Here is a 15,825-nt window from a genome sequence, read left to right on the forward strand (position 1 = left end):
GAATATCGATGATTTAGTCATGCCTTCGATGGTAATATAAATATGGTAAAGCAGAGATTTTATCATTTCTATTACCATTCGCTTTCTAACTTTGCACGTTTATTCGGCGCAGTCGCAGTTGTTCCTGTATTATGTCTGCGTTTGTTACGCGATCGTACGCACGGCGAGAGATAAAAAGGCCGGGATAATGTCGTACAATCTAAAAAACGAAGAGGACGTAAAGGAGTACCTGAAAAACCTTCACATAGAGTATCAGTTTGGTTGCTACAGTGAGAAAAAGCCGGAAGGTGAGTGCCAGCTATGATCCTAACCTAACGACTCGTAAAATAATTTTGCTCTTAAAAAAAAACAGTGTGTCACTTACTGGGCGATTATTACGAAGCGGTGAATACGGACCACGAGAAGGCCGCGTCGTTGTACAAGACTACCTGCGATGAATACAATTACGGCAGAAGCTGCGCGAAATTCGGCGATTTCAAAACGATCGGTGAGTTCGAAAGAAGCACGGAGTCCTCTAGCAGACGCCTAAACGTTATGCCTCTTGCATAAACCAGCGCGATTTACGTCGCGGGCGACACGCGATATCCAACGATATCTATATATCGACGCGATATGTCTATCGCGATATATCAACGTTTTTATTTGCACAGGTAAAGGTTGCAAGAAAGATGTACTAACAGGGTACAAATATATGAAGAAGGCCTGCGAGCTTAATGACGAGTACGGATGCCTACATGCCGGTATTTTGGCAACGTCCAAAACTAACGTTGGAGAGAAAGATAGAGCCACCCAAGTTCACGCAGGTGCCAGGTACCTCAAAAAAGCCTGCGACATGTACAATTCGGAGAAGGCCTGTTTCTTTTTAGCAGGAATCTATCTAGGAGGCATGGAGGGCATAATCGAGAAGAACCACAAAGAAGCATACAAACTCTCGTTGAAGAGCTGCGAGCATGGCAACCCATATGCTTGCGCAAATTTATCGCAGATGCACGCGCGCGGAGAAGGCGCGCAAAAGAATCCCGAGCTCGCCGCAACTTTCAAGAAACGCGCCATGGATTTGTACGACGAACTGAAAAACACCAAGCCTGAATTGAAGTTTCATCAGGGCATAAATCCTTAACGCTAGGCTTCATGCATTAAATCGTATGTACGCGTCACATTGAAATAGAAATATTTTTTAATACGGTATTGTGAAACGACAGGACGTGCCAGGCTATTCGAATTTTTTTTTACATTAAACATTTGGTAAATATATGTATAGTATAACGCCCCCACTTTAGATTTTCTTCAAATTTGAAAAATGTGTTTGTTTCGATGTTTTTTAATATAACGATAAAAAAATGTCAAATTTATGACTATAAAGATACCGCGCATGCATTATTCTCTGCTATATAAAGCAGAGAATAATGCATGCGCGATATCTTTGTCATAAATTTGACATTTTTTTTACTTACGAACATTGAAAAAACTTTAAAATATTAAAAAAAGACTTGAGCGACGATTTTTCTTCTCAAAAAAGTTAAGACATTAAAACAAACACTATTTTCTAAATTTGAAGAAAATCTAAAGTGGAGACGTTATACTATATATTTACCAAAAATAATTACATTAGTCTTTACAATCGACAATTTATTGTTCGGAATTTTTAGAAAATTTTCAAGCCATTAATCTTAAATGTTTCTAACAAACTGTTAATTTATTTCGTATTAGAAATATATTATATAATTGTTATACAATTATCTCATCGTATTCAAGTTATCCCTAATTGCGCATTCTTCGAATCGAATATGAAAATGCCAACGAGTATTTGAAATCACAAGCGAGATTGCTCACATGTGTGCGAGTGCAAGCTGGACTTTGTGAAAGATAAAACGAGCTTTAATATAAACGAGGTGAGCCATTTAAAATGGAATGCTGAATATATTTGCTACAAGTTTACCTACGAAGCGTTCTTTAACACCGAGTATGGTATTCTAAACCTGGCATTCCGATAGAAAGTGAACATTGTGTGTCATCGAGCTGTAAAAAGTCTGGCGTTTAGAAGCGAGCAATTAAAAAGCGAAGCTGATTACGAGCTCGTATCTAAGGAAACGTTCGAATAAACGCAGCTGGATCTCCTCGACTAACATCGCAAGGATGAGGCTGCGTCACTCCCTCTCTCGGTTCTCTCCGTTCGATTGATTGTCACGCGTTACTCTCTCTTCAGTTCCCCACCGCTCCCGGTTTTTCGTATCTCCACCTCCTCGTGTCGGTTGCGCTCGTCCATCGGCTATTGTCCACGGCAGGTTTAAAACGCCTTCACTGGCTCACTTCGTCAACAGCACGATCATGAAACACTACCTGGCTTGTCGCGCCACATTGGCAGCCGCCGTCTTTATCGCGCTTGTCTCTCGTAGCACTCTGGTAAGCCTGTATCTTAAGACTGTTAAGAAATTATCTCATATTTTATAAGATAACTTTATATATTTTATGAAATTCTTTCGACATTCGTAACTTGATAAGGATTTTAACGATAAATTTCAAAATTACAAAACTAATTGGATTCGTTCAGATTACAATCTCATATTAAAAAATAATATTTGTTTTATTTCTCCAAGAGTCTGTCGATTCTTCAGTCTAAATTTTTTATTGTAATGTACGAGGAGAATGGAAAGACGAGTTTCGAAAGAATTTTAATCTGCCTGACAATTTTATTATACTTATTTTTTTTTTATGATTTTGTTTCAAGTCTAATGCGCAGTCAAGCGGGGAATCGAACAAAAATGAAGTCAATGTAGACGTGTACTACGAATCGTTGTGCAGCGACAGTATGCGATTTATTGCAAATCAACTTGTCCCGTCTTACCCAGAATTGGAACCTTATGTTAAGATAAATTTTATACCTTACGGTAAAGCTATGGTAAGTAATTTTGCAAATTGCATATAATCGTATATCTTTAATTTTATCGCCTTGACGAGGCGACGATAATGAGGCGACGGCGAAAAGATCGTATCGCGACAAAGCGATGCGTGAAGACACATGGATGTACCTTGGCTGAACATTTATCAATTCATTTAAATTTTATGACTCAATGCCTTGGTGCATCTATAAGTCTGTTAATCATCGATAAAATCCTTATTTTATTCGCTGGTTTTTGCCTCGAGTATATCTTTTACGCGTCAAGATATTGGTATGGTACAAAGGATCCGTTTTAAGTGACCTTGGTAACGCGGAATGCAATGAGTGTGCCCTCGCCGTAGCCTCCGGTCTCGTTCTCGTCGACCACGAGGAAATTGTTTTTACGATTTAAATGCAAATTAATGGTATGTATGCCCGTAGCACTCGTTCGACAGCGAAACCGGTCTGTGGCAGTTTGTGTGTCAACATGGTCCCGCTGAGTGCCGTGGGAATAAGGCCCAGGCTTGCGCGATTCGTTCCATAGAAGTGGCCGAGACGAACAAGAATAAACAGTCATTGGCGGTCAATCTGGTCGGTTGTGTAATGTCCGCTGAAAACCCGGCGAACGCTGTCCCGCAGGTATTCTCACCTCTATAATTTCCCGGCTATTGTTGAGGATTACCACCGATGCGGCGAACGTACTTTTACCTAAGTAACGTGTAATTAATCTACGTAGGACTTGCAACGAGTAAGAGCTGACATTTAACTCTGAACGTCGACCTTTTGGCACACTTTCCCAATGAATATTACATGTCGCGACAAGTAGAGTCCGGTACTTTTGACGATGTGTCATTTATTAATTTAATTGGAATGCAAAACGCGCTGTAGTTTAAAATTAAATTGAGATGAGATGTTTTATCATTAAATAAAATCATTAACAAGTCTAACTGTAAGATATGTTTTGCTACAAAATTACAGAAAAGATACTAAAAACGTTTGAAACGGCAAATTTTAATATTCGAATAGGTTTAAATTATTAATTGAAATTTTTACACCGGCTATCATTTCTCTCATTCGCATAAAAGTTAAACCGATTCGACACGTAACGTGGAGAGACCAGTACGTTCGATTTAATTTGTAAGTGATCACAGATTCTCACGATACACACGTGATGTAACATTTAATTTTTTTCCCGACGTATAAGATAATATTGCTGACTCGTTTCGTTATGTTTCCAAGTCACGTAAATTTCAGCAAAATATTTATCGGTATTTAAGATAAACACTGCTGATTTATTTCGTTATGTTGCACAATTACGTAAATTGCAAAGATATATGTATGAAAATCTCTTGCACATAATTTGAGAGATGCGATTACTTATCAAAAACTAAAATAATAAATGGTTTCAATATGAGTTGTAACAATAATTAAAATTTTAGTGTGCTCAAAGTGTCGGCCTGAGCGAAGAAGCGCAAGCGTTTATCGACAACTGCATCACGACTTCGATGGCAGACGAATTGCTCTCATCGTATGGTAACATGACGTACGCTCTCCAATCACCCTTGCGGTTTGTACCAACAATAGTAATCAACAAGGTAAGCCGACAGAATTTATCACGGAATTTATATATCAGTTACAATCATAAAATTTTAATTATTCAAATTCTATTATGATTGTCGCGTGTGCAGGAGTACTCGAAGGAAAATCAGGACGAGGCGCTAAGAAACTTTTCAAAATTGATTTGTCGGCATTTAACGGCGGAGGAAAAACCGAGCGTCTGCAGCAAAAATTAAATGGGTTCGAAGAGGAAACGAAGCTGAGTTACGAAGGTGCAGAGACGAATAGGTGCTCGGTAGAAATAAATGATATATACTTTGCCTATAATATACATAAGTACCTATGTACAAAAATATATACGATTTGTCAACTATAACAGACTGATGAGTATAAAAGACGTCATAAAAAATGAAAAACGACGAAACAGTGAGATCGCGACGGCGAAATAAATGCGCTCGCGAATGATTCGTAAATCATCCGCGGTTCTTCTTTTTTTCCTAAAAGAATATACATAATTTATACAAAGAGCATAATTCTCTTGGAAGAAAATTAATTTGGTTTTTGAATAAATGATTAATTATATAATTACAAATCGAAGTGATATCGCATTGGAATTGTTAAAAAAAGCAAATCTAAATCGATTACAAATGCGCGTTAACTCTTCGAAGTTTAGTGACTCTTTAAAAAACCAGGTTCGGAAAGGACGATCCCCAAAGAGTTAAATTAAAATTAATCATTTATTCTTCTATTCTTTAGCGACGTGTCGCATCTTGTTTCGTCTTCGTCAAGAATAAGACTCCTGCCAAGGAGATTCATCCATCGATAAAGATTGCGTCGTTGAAGGCACTCAGCTCATGGAACTGTCGCTCGATATCGACGCTGAGCTCGTGGAAATCCGGTACGTCGTCCTCCGTGGGTATGCAGTTGTACCCTGCAACGAGAAATAATGACAATGCCCTGCTTCCATTCCCGCTTTCGTTTCTTCGCTGTATCTCGCTTCCCCTTTCTTTCACGCGTTTCTTTCTCGCGTGCACGTTTTTATGTACTTTCACGAAATTACGCGACGGCTCCTTTGGAAATAGCACGGGTGCGTGGCACGTGGCAATCTGTTTTGTCATCTGTTTTGTCACGCGTACGCGCTTTGCCCGATCACGTGTCTACGCCGTACGCGGCATACGCCACACGACCCCCCTTCCCTCCCAAAAAAGTAAGGAATATTATTTTAAGACTCTGTATGGGGTAAAGACATAAAGGAGCGAACGGCGAACCTCCTCTGAGATCAGCTATAGACAACCAAGTGCGATGCTGTCATCGGCACCGTGCGCGATGCGCGAGCCGCGACAGAAAAAGCCAGCACACGCCCGCGAGATGTACGCACGCACGTACGCACGCATGTGATAATCCGACGGATTATAATCGTCGCGTACACACTATCCGTAAGATATAGTAAAATTTACGAGATAGAATAAGAGGCAATAGCACCTCGCATCGCGTCAAATGTATCTGTAAAGATTGCTACCGCGTATTTCTTCAAGAAATAATTAAAAATACTTGGAACAAGTTCTTGTATTTGTTACATAGAAAGATTAAAAACACACGTAATTGTAGATTTCTTGGACTTGTTTTTTTCTCACTTATTAAAATTTTATTTAAATCTACGATATTGATCTATTTCGCAAATGCTATTTTTGTGAAGAGAAAATATAATGAATCTCGTAAACTGAAAAACAAGGTCTTACTTCGATTGCTAATAAAAGTTAAAGGTCACGCTATATCTTTAGTATTCCTGCAGGCGTAAAAAACTGTACTGTGCGCAGTCGAAAGAAATAGCAAGTTCAAGAGTCTCTTATCGCATTTCGACCAGATTTTCCTATATCGAAAATGCTGATTATTAATTATGAATTGAAAATAAAACATATGTCGCAATGACAAGTGATCCTTTAATAGATTGACAAAAAAAAGCTCCGATTATTAATTTGCAACAAGCGATCTTTTTAAAATGCGCAACTATTAACAGGATATAAAGTCCACATAAAAATATAAATTAATAAAAATTATTTTGCCAATAAAGTTTTTTTTAATTATCTATAAAAATTATTTATCTTCAAATTTTAACGAGCTTTATATTATAAATCTCATAGTAGCAAAGTTAAATATTTATAAAACTTAATAAAAGTTATCAAAAGTAATCGTTACCTATGTTCTCGTTCTGCACGTTGTTAATGTCGTTGATCAGAAGGTGACGAATCGATTCCATCGGTACGTATTCCTGCTGATTGCTATCGAAGTTCAAGGAGATTCTGTTCAGCTGGCACGTATTGCTCGGCGACGTGTTTTCTTCTTTGATATAAGTTTTAGATAATTTGTACGACGAATGGTTCGTATCCGCGTCGAAAATACATGGATCTTGATTTCTTCGGTGAGAAATCGTCGAGTTCAACTTGTGTCCTATCGCACTGGCTGTCACATTACTCGTTGATACGTTATTCGACGACAACAAATTAGACAACGTACTCGAGTTCTCCGTGTGATTTTTAAGATGCTTCCTAAGACTCGACGGATCAGTGTAACGTTTACCACAGCCGCTTATTTGACAAGCATACGGTTTCTAGAAGAAAGAAAGTTAAATTACTTATTCACAATTATATAGATGGGACAACTTGTCGTGTAAAGAAACCAATAAGATTAATACTGCAGTAACGTGTTAATGAGAAGTGTTAAAAAAAAAATAAAAAAGATGCCGTACTCTATCATAATGTGTTCTCTGATGTTTGGCCCGATCGCTACTGTTACTAAACGCCTTTGAACACCCATTGTGCTGGCACGCGTAAGGCCTCTCTCCAGTATGCGATCTCTGATGTATCTTCAGATTTTCTAAGCGACTGAACGCCTTCTTGCAGCCGGCAAACTGAAAGAAAAATTAACAGTGAGGCATTTAACGCTGAATTTTCGAGCATTTAAATCTATCTGACGATCAGTCAATCTTTTCAATTATTTCATGAGAAGCTGTTTAGTTGCACAAAAAGTAAAAGCAATTAATTTCAAAAAACGATTAATAAATCAACAGTTAAAGAACCTTCTTGCTTAGCACGTTTACATGCGTAATGAAACGACGATCGCGGTAAGGCGATCAGTGAGATAACGAAAGAAATACTGAAGGGCTACTAACTGGACATTTGTTCGGTTTTTCTTGCGTGTGCACCCGCATGTGAATCAGCAGCTTGTATCTCGCGTTGAACGGCCGCGCGCGTGGACATCCTTGCCACAGGCAAGCGAACTCATCCTCGCGGCCGGTCGTCGTCGCCGTCGTCGTAACCGAGCCGCTTTCCCCAGCCTCTTTGCCGTCCCGTTCCTTGTCTCGGTCCCGCTGGACCCGTCTACCGTGGCCGTGCGCGCTCGTCGAGGACGACTCCACGTGTCGCCTCTCGATGTGCCGCACCAGACCCTCTTGCTCGGTGAACGCACAGCCGCAGTCGATCCATCGGCACTGATAAGCCGACGCGAGGCTATCGTCCACCGGTCTCGCGCAATCTGCAACGTGACGTACGCACCCGAAACGTAAACACGCGCAACTGGAGCAGAAATTGCGTGTGCGCGGAGATTGCCACATGTATCTGGATCGCGCGACATATCTGACAGCGTTAAAAAAATGTTTCCATGGAAATTCATTATACTTTCGTTAAAAATAGCCAGCGTACTGGACCCCCCTTCCTGATACCGAGACGCCGTGATAACGCACCGGACCTTTGTTTAAAAAAAAATTTGATTTCTTTTACTTTAGACGCCGTTTGTTAATCCGATAGAACTCGCGTATATACGTACATGAATATTCTGATGGAAATGAGAACGTGCGGTGCTTACCGAAGGATTTGCCGTTCTTTTCGGTTTCGTCGATCTTCGGCTCGACGGCACGTCGGTGGTTCCCAAGCAGAAGACCCTCGTCCCTCGGCAATATCACCTGATTACCGAGACCGTCCGTCGCGCCGACGAAATCACCAGCGAGATTTATCGCCGACGGCTGCTGTTGGGAAGACACGAGATGCCCGACTGCGTAGTACGGCGGATTGTAACCCTGGGACGATTCCCGCTGATCGTCGTTCGTGAAACAGGTCGTCGACGACGTGTCCATCGTGCTCAGCAACGACGTCGGGTCGCCTCTAATCAGACTGAGATCGAACTCCTCCGCGGTCGCGGAGCTGTAGCTCTGTACGTCGTTCTGGATGCTCATCAACAACGACACTACGTCTTCTTGGCAGTCTGGGTAATCCTGATAATCTTTACGCGAGTCCGCTTCGTACTCCGGGTAGATCGCGTTGCAGAATGTGCGCGAGAAGGAGAAGGCCGAGCCCATCGACGGCAGCTTCCGATCGGGCTCCTCTTCGTCGCGGGCCGTCGCCATCGCCGTCGTGGTCGCCGCCGCCACCGTGCCGCTCCAGGTCGGCGTGGTCGCTTCGCTGCAGGTGCTACCGCCCGGCGAACCGCCGCCGTCGGCGGGATACTGAAAGACAACGGGCACTTGGTCCCAGTCGAGATAATCCCGTGGATCCCCGTCGGCCTCCAGCGGGGAGAAGAGGACACTGTTATCCGTCGTCTGCGTGGTTTCCCAGCAGTGCGGCTGGCTGACGTCGACGTCCATGCCGGCCATGGCCATCAGGTCGGGCAGGGAACCGTCGTCGGCGAAGCCGTCTTGGTCCAGGACGGACGCCGGACGCCGCACGTCCTCCTCGCTCCTTTCCCCATGATAATCTTCGAGGTGCATCTCCTCCCCTTGGTTCCTCCTCTTCTTCCGCTACCGCCGTCGTCGTCCTTCTTCTCCTCGTCGGTTCGAGCCCGTTGCCGCCGGCAGCCTGCCGTCAATCATAGCGATATGTGCGTTAGTAGTTCGAGTACGCCGATCGCATTGCGAAACCACGGATTTTGTAACGCCTCGCGACGTCCGACGCGCGGATTGAGAAAGCGCCATTGAGAAAGAACTCATCCGCGCTTTTCAACCGCCTTATCCCACCGTCGTGCACTTTGCGCCCGATCTACCATTATCGCTCAACTCTCGTCACCGCGTAACACGCGAGATAACGATGACGATGGGAATTCGCGATACCGCGCCGTTCGTGTCAATATTCCCTCGGCTATTCGATCTTCCTGAAAATGAGACCGCCGTCTAACGTGTTTTTTTTTTTTTTTTTTACCGATATGAGTAACACTCGTGATCGACGGAATTGATTTACTCGTCTCGCTTCCGAACAGCCGAATACGAAGTGATGTCTCACCTGTTTCGATCGCGACCTTTAGAAAATTATCTCTTGCAAAACCGTCCTTCTTTCCCTGGACCAACCTTTGCTACAATCACCAGAGGGAAATGAGGCGCAGTCATGTAGGAGCACAGTAACAAGATGCCTTTTCGTAAGAAACAAAAAAAAAAAAAAAAAAGAAAAGAAAAGAAAAAAATTGCTTCGAGGACACCGTCAGATTTCACGGGCTATTCGCTCGCCTTTTAAACTATTTAATTTGAACCGTCGCCACAAGAACAGGAAGATATCCGATTACGGCCTCACTTTCCTCCGGGGCGTCGGAGATAGCGCAAAATTGGAGAATAACGTCAGAGAAACAGCTTACTTCGATATCAACGTATCAACATGTATACGATGATCGGCGAGCCGCTTATCTTCGCGCCGGTCTTTTCCGCTCGAGAGCTCCCTCTCTCCGTCCTTCTTTATCTGTCGATCTATCTTCCTCGTGTGGCACGCGCGCGATAACAATCGCGTGAAACAAGAGCGTCGTGACGGATGGACCAGGACAGCACGAACTTCTTCTCACGGTGTTAATAAGATCAGAAATACTTTTACACCACCCGTCGACACGTTTCGTCGAAGACTATCAGCTGCGAGATGAACCTCTCCTCTGTCGGAGGAATCTCTTGGAGAACCAAGAGGATCAAGGGATCTCCCACCCTATACCGCCACCTTCGCCTCCTCTAATAAAAAGCTTGGCCCTTTGGAATCGTATTCCTTTTCTTGGAAAGCAAAAGATGCAAGGGCGCGAGAAGGGAGTATCGCGCCGCCTACTCGCGTGGCTGCATCCAGGTCCCCCTCCTGTGTTTCTTCGCGGTACACAGCCGCAATCGCCGCTGCACTTGTCGCTTGTCGCGGGGGTACGACGGTCTTCCCCTTTTTACGGAGGACCCCCGAGAATGGCGGTTAAAACATCTGCCGAGGCGCGTAAATACGCGCGTTCGGCGACCCCACAACGCCGACCATCTCTTCACGCGCGAACCATTCATGACTTCACCCCCGTAACGCCTAAAAAACACATTAAATGATTCAGTAATTCGCACTAGAGTTTTTACGACGGTCATAATAAATCAGGCGTATAATATAAGACACGAAGTATGATTAAGTGGAATATAATTATTACTTATTACTTTACTTGATGATTATTAATTAATTATTATTGAGTTTTAATAACTCTAAAATTTGAATCAAAATTCAAATAAAAATTCAGCTTATATGATATGCTTGATATTTTGACTTAATTTCTCGCAAATAATAAAGATTAAATAGTTAATATGCCATCTATCTAGCTGACTGTTCCAACGTAAATCGATTATTATCTTAATGATATGAGGTCATTGCCATAAGTTTGCGAAGAATTAAATATTTGATCGTGCGTTATTACGAGCTAAATTGATACATCATGATTCATCGCGTCGAAAATTGTTTGAAAAAGTATCCAAAGCGATGCATAAGTTTCTGTAAGCGAGGGAGAAATGGGGGAGGACGCGAGAAGCGAAAGGGAGAAGGTAAAGAAAAGATGAGGAACGCGCTCAAGACGATCTTTCGTCGCTCGGGCCCGTAAGAATCGGAGAGCAAAAAAATGTAAGACCAGCTGCCACACACGCGTCAGTTATTAACAACATGCTTCCACGGACGCGCCACATGAGGACGAGTCGTTCACTTCTTGCTCGTCCATCTTACAGGCCACCCTCGCTATCCTTATCTTCTCACCTCATCGAGTTTGTCTTGATTTATTACGATTCCGTCCCGCAAAAATAAAATGGCAAAGACCGGGAGTTGAGGTCGCTTCGCCGTTTCTTTCCCGCGTTATAATTACAGAGAAATAAATCACGATACCGACCCTATCCTGAAGCAAATTTCCCAGTTTCTTCAACGAGACGCAGGACGGTGACCTTTTAGCAGTTAGCAGGTCAACGACATTAGAACCGTATATGAAATCTTAAGGGAAGAATTCTGTTTTGACGTAGGTCAAAGTAGACCATTTTCATGTTACGTTTTTTGCTAAATCCCACACTCCACTTCTATCTATAATATATTATTTTATGTTTCTCCTTCTGTTCCATGTGTACAATGTGGATAGTGGATGGGGCACGGAGCTCTGTTCATCTCCCTCATTTCTCCCTCATGCGGAAAATTATAGGCGCGCAAGGCGTACGCGAGTATATGTACATACAAGTCCTGGTGCATCTCTCTGGGCAAGTTAATACGTCATATTACGGGTAGATAAGTGATAGAGTGGCACATGTGGTCTGCCAGCCCTCTGTGCTTACATTATATGCACACTACGACCGCTCGCGGTCCTGCTTTTTTGTCCGGGCACCTGTCAGCTTCGCTTGTACCATAGTCTCCGCATGTGCATACGCAGCTCTAAAAGAGAGAGAAAAAGAGAGAGAGTGAGAATGTGAAAAAGAGAAAGAGATAGAGAGAGAAAGACTACCCTCAAAATAAATATGCCGTAAAAAGGACACCGATCATGTTCTCATCCCCATACGAGTGCAATAACAGCGAAACGAGTAAAAAAAAAGAAAGAAAAAAAATCGTCCCGAGCGCTTTAATCGCGCGTCATATAAAAAAGACCATCCACTCCGCACGTAATCTTTAAAGAACGATCATATCGGATTCGATCGGAAAATGAATAAACATACATGTGCATTTTTCGATTAAAAAAAAAAAAAGTAAAGTAAAAACAAAATGTTCAATTTAAATCAATTCGATGTAGGTACTCGGATCGCGCTCTACAATTCGAATTCACAGTGTATTGAAAATAGCATAGGCTGCATCACATATACACAATGTGCCGACAAACCGTTTAGCATTCGGTCAAGCGGCGTAAAAATAGAAAGACGCGCGCTCTGCATGTGACTTTGTATAATTAGGCATCGAAGAACACGCGTAGTATTCTATGCTCCTCCATACCTTACAAGAGCAGTCCATTAGAGCCTAACGATCGTCTATTTCTTTTTTCTCTTTTTTGAAGTAAGAATGCATAAACTTCTCCCAAGCAAGAATTACTTAAGTTCTCTCTATATTCGTACACATGTACGTTTAAAATAGTTTTATATTACCTGCAATGCACCATAGTAAATTAATAAGAATATTTCTTGCAAAGAAATTTATTAAATTGTTATTTGATTATTGTATTATCACTTACAAATGGAAATTGAAAAATCATATAAAAGGATCTTATTATCTCAATATAATATGATAATAACTTAATATTGCCTGTAACCACAAATGTCAAAATTGTACAATCCACTTGGACTCGTAAGTTGGGGTAACAACGTACAATGTGTGCTAGTATCAACTTTAGATTCGTTTTCTACAATCGGGAAATGCTGCACGCGCCCACTGTTCCATGCTATTGTTAAACAAATCCAGGACGAACGTTTTTGATAGAAATTAATGCAATTTGGCACTTCTCCGGGAAATCCTTTAATAAGACAGCTCGCCTGTGCTTCCACTATCCGTGATAAATGACTTAAAGTGGTTTTAACTAAAGCAATAACTGGACTGTCCTGTAATCGAAGAAAAAAAAAAAAAGTTAGCACAATGAATATTTTATAACTTTTTTTCTAAAGTTTGACCATATATATTTCAATTTTTTTTTTATTTTACAAACAAAAAATGCACGAGCATGTTACTAAAATAAGCAGTTAAATTTGTTAATAATTTTAGACAAACCTGGAAGAGGATAGCAAGATATTTTCCAGATGGATCCCACTCCATAGAAGTTATTCTACCGCCCACTGTGATATAATCGTCATTATCGTCAGACGAAAAATTTACTTTCGTTAAATCAATTAAACGCATAGCTGTCTTTACATCGTTATTGATTGACTTTTTAACATCAAATATAGTATCTTGCAATGGCAAGGAGAATATTGTAGCAGGATCTCCTGTAGTGGCAAAAAGCAATGTTAAACTAGGACCAAAACATGCAGCTGCTACACGGCCTTGAGGTACGGTCCACCTTTCTGCACGCCATGGCGTTGGAATACCGGTATTCCAAACTCTAAAATTAAATATTCATCTTTTTAACTACACATCAAAATAAATTTTCAATTATATACATTTAAAAATATTACCTAAAAACATTTCTGCATGAAGCGGAAAATAATCGCAAACCACAAGGCGACCAACGTGTAAAGCATATACCTCCTCCACCAACACGTTTTAAAGGAACCCCTTCTTCTTTAGAAACGTCCCAGATCATTATATTTAAATCTGTTGGCGAGCAAGATGCCAGCAAATCACCCTAAAAGAAATGTTTAACATAATTCTTTTTACATTTATCGAGTGTTAAAATAAAAATATTATTACTTGTGGATGCCATGCAACGTTTGTAACGGGTACATGATTTCTTTGCTTCAAAAATATTGCGTGGCTAAGTAAATTACTAGCTGCTCCCAATTCTATCGTCCAAACTAATACTCCGGAATAACAAGCGACTGCTAATTCACGCCCGGCGTGTGGTCTCCAACTTAAACAGCAAACTGATTTTTGTGCACTGTGCCTCAATACCGGTACACCCAGTAGACCTTGCGAGAAAATGCGGATTCTATCGTCTCTCATGGCTACAGCCAGGCGAGCACAGTGTGGATGCCAAGATAGACACCTTACCTATTACAAATATTTGTAATTATTAATATTAATTATTAAAGTTGTCTATAATTATTAAAATATATGCCTGTAATTATTAAAGTTGCCTATATATCTATAAATATTAATTTATTCTACCAGTGACAAATTCCAATCCCGTGTGGCAACAATATCTGCAACAGATCCGTTTCCTGAGATAAGCAATACATCTCTGTGATATATCCCTCTGTCCATCAAATCCAATACCCAATTCAATCTGAAAATATCATAAATTTTTTATATAAATGTAAAAATGTTTTAAATATATAAAAAAATATCATACTTTGTCGCGACCCAGTGTGCAACGTCTGTAATCTGTTCCGGATCTGCAGCTGCGGCAAAACGGATCGCCTCGGACAATCCTCTCTCTCGCCACACGTTGACGATCTTTTTAAAGATACTGTCGTGAATGGGAAGGAACAATTCTCCGGCGCTAATCGCGTGCGCGGTCTCGCGCGTCGCGAGAATCTCCTGAGTGACGGAGACCTCCGGGTATCCACGCAAGTACTTGGCGAAAGGCTGCATCTCGTCCTGCAGGGCGTCGTAAGTGCAGTAATGGACGACATCCTCGATCAAACCAACCGCGGCCGCGTCGCCGAAAGCTGGGCCCTCGAAATCGTGGAGCGAAAGTATCTTGAGCATTCTTCTTTCCGCGGCTTCGCCGTCAACCGTTGCCACGACCTAACCTAGACGTTTCACCGGCCAGTAGCGCGCAAAATAGCATTACATAACCTATCTTCGACTGTACCGGCTCCGATCAAACAAGAATTCTGTTAGCACGACGCATTACTACCCGTCACAAAAAATAAAAATTAGTTAATTAATTTCGCTAAATACGATATCGCTGATCACCTCATACAGCACGGGTTATCTCCTTTCAAATGTCTCAATCAGCTGTTATTGACCGGAAGTGCCGGAAGCACCGGAAAAAAATTAGCGCGCCATTTATTTATTCCGGTCGCCATAGCAACGACCAATTACATGACGAATCGAGAGAACGCTGAGCGCAGTGCACCGCGCGCGAAAGGAGTAGTTCGAATTCTCGAGGTGGACTGTGCAAACAGCGGTAAGCGGTTTTCACGTTGCGTTTCGATTTTCGGAAGTCCTACACAACCTTTAACTGAATCGCGAACGCGAGATAAAACGTAGCCGCGAATCGAGTGAATCCGCAGGAATTCAGCGAGAGAAACCGCGCAAACCGTTAGCGACTGGCATTGCGACGGCGCGTACAGGTTACCGCAAAGACAGCGGCCCGCACTTTCTGCACTTGCCCGAGCTAACCGTCCCGCTTCCGAGGACGTCCCGTACGTGTGACCGTCTCGCTTCCGCGGTGGCAGCAGGCGCAGCGAAACGCGGACGGGAGAAGCGACCTATCGGCTCGTCATCGGAGCGTTGATCACGCGGAGGTGGGAGCGCGGTGAGGAAAAGAGACAGAAGCCTCGCGAGGAACGGAGGAGGAAC

The 15,825-nt window shown here is 42.2% G+C and overlaps 4 protein-coding genes across 5 annotated transcripts; 2 read left to right on the plus strand and 2 right to left on the minus strand.

The window, feature by feature from the left end:
• Window positions 1-109: 109 nt before the first annotated feature.
• On the plus strand, window positions 110-1,739 carry Coa7 (Cytochrome c oxidase assembly factor 7). Its single transcript, XM_070662074.1, has 3 exons — window positions 110-287; window positions 353-487; window positions 651-1,739. Exons 1-3 carry the CDS (start codon window positions 188-190, stop codon window positions 1,118-1,120), a joined length of 705 nt encoding a protein of 234 aa, XP_070518175.1. The 5' UTR covers window positions 110-187; the 3' UTR covers window positions 1,121-1,739.
• On the plus strand, window positions 1,737-4,811 carry Gilt1 (Gamma-interferon-inducible lysosomal thiol reductase 1). Its single transcript, XM_070662073.1, has 5 exons — window positions 1,737-2,403; window positions 2,729-2,899; window positions 3,320-3,517; window positions 4,318-4,473; window positions 4,567-4,811. Exons 1-5 carry the CDS (start codon window positions 2,329-2,331, stop codon window positions 4,669-4,671), a joined length of 705 nt encoding a protein of 234 aa, XP_070518174.1. The 5' UTR covers window positions 1,737-2,328; the 3' UTR covers window positions 4,672-4,811.
• LOC139105763 (uncharacterized) lies at window positions 4,725-12,778 on the minus strand. Of its 2 annotated transcripts, XM_070662043.1 has the most exons (8): window positions 12,643-12,778; window positions 11,900-12,093; window positions 10,049-10,731; window positions 8,297-9,282; window positions 7,605-7,966; window positions 7,182-7,343; window positions 6,632-7,043; window positions 4,725-5,366 (listed from the first exon to the last, which is right to left on the minus strand). In XM_070662043.1, exons 4-8 carry the CDS (start codon window positions 9,192-9,194, stop codon window positions 5,248-5,250), a joined length of 1,953 nt encoding a protein of 650 aa, XP_070518144.1. In that variant the 5' UTR covers window positions 9,195-9,282; window positions 10,049-10,731; window positions 11,900-12,093; window positions 12,643-12,778; the 3' UTR covers window positions 4,725-5,247. The 2 variants fall into 2 exon arrangements, with proteins under 2 accessions (XP_070518144.1, XP_070518143.1); XM_070662042.1 differs by having other exon boundaries at window positions 8,297-10,731.
• A 45-nt stretch (window positions 12,779-12,823) lies between these two features.
• LOC139105769 (aladin) lies at window positions 12,824-15,263 on the minus strand. Its single transcript, XM_070662050.1, has 6 exons — window positions 14,648-15,263; window positions 14,464-14,581; window positions 14,047-14,346; window positions 13,812-13,981; window positions 13,408-13,738; window positions 12,824-13,241 (listed from the first exon to the last, which is right to left on the minus strand). Exons 1-6 carry the CDS (start codon window positions 15,004-15,006, stop codon window positions 12,939-12,941), a joined length of 1,581 nt encoding a protein of 526 aa, XP_070518151.1. The 5' UTR covers window positions 15,007-15,263; the 3' UTR covers window positions 12,824-12,938.
• Window positions 15,264-15,825: the final 562 nt, after the last annotated feature.

The sequence above is a fragment of the Cardiocondyla obscurior genome, linkage group LG09, assembly GCF_019399895.1.
Source record: "Cardiocondyla obscurior isolate alpha-2009 linkage group LG09, Cobs3.1, whole genome shotgun sequence".
Classification (NCBI taxonomy): domain Eukaryota; kingdom Metazoa; phylum Arthropoda; class Insecta; order Hymenoptera; family Formicidae; genus Cardiocondyla; species Cardiocondyla obscurior.

Coding starts and splice junctions, on each gene's coding strand:
- Coa7 (XM_070662074.1), top strand. CDS start 188: ATGTCGTACAATCTAAAAAACGAAGAGGACGTAAAGGAGTACCTGAAA. Junction 288..352: donor CAGTGAGAAAAAGCCGGAAG/GTGAGTGCCAGC, acceptor AAAAAAAAACAG/TGTGTCACTTACTGGGCGAT. Junction 488..650: donor CGGCGATTTCAAAACGATCG/GTGAGTTCGAAA, acceptor TTATTTGCACAG/GTAAAGGTTGCAAGAAAGAT.
- Gilt1 (XM_070662073.1), top strand. CDS start 2,329: ATGAAACACTACCTGGCTTGTCGCGCCACATTGGCAGCCGCCGTCTTT. Junction 2,404..2,728: donor TTGTCTCTCGTAGCACTCTG/GTAAGCCTGTAT, acceptor TTTTGTTTCAAG/TCTAATGCGCAGTCAAGCGG. Junction 3,518..4,317: donor CGGCGAACGCTGTCCCGCAG/GTATTCTCACCT, acceptor TTAAAATTTTAG/TGTGCTCAAAGTGTCGGCCT.
- LOC139105763 (XM_070662043.1), bottom strand. CDS start 9,194: ATGCACCTCGAAGATTATCATGGGGAAAGGAGCGAGGAGGACGTGCGG. Junction 7,344..7,604: donor AAAAACCGAACAAATGTCCA/GTTAGTAGCCCT, acceptor TTTTTCTTTCAG/TTTGCCGGCTGCAAGAAGGC. Junction 5,367..6,631: donor CGTGCAGAACGAGAACATAG/GTAACGATTACT, acceptor TTCTCGTTGCAG/GGTACAACTGCATACCCACG.
- LOC139105769 (XM_070662050.1), bottom strand. CDS start 15,006: ATGCTCAAGATACTTTCGCTCCACGATTTCGAGGGCCCAGCTTTCGGC. Junction 14,582..14,647: donor GCACACTGGGTCGCGACAAA/GTATGATATTTT, acceptor TGATATTTTCAG/ATTGAATTGGGTATTGGATT. Junction 14,347..14,463: donor GGGATTGGAATTTGTCACTG/GTAGAATAAATT, acceptor TATTTGTAATAG/GTAAGGTGTCTATCTTGGCA.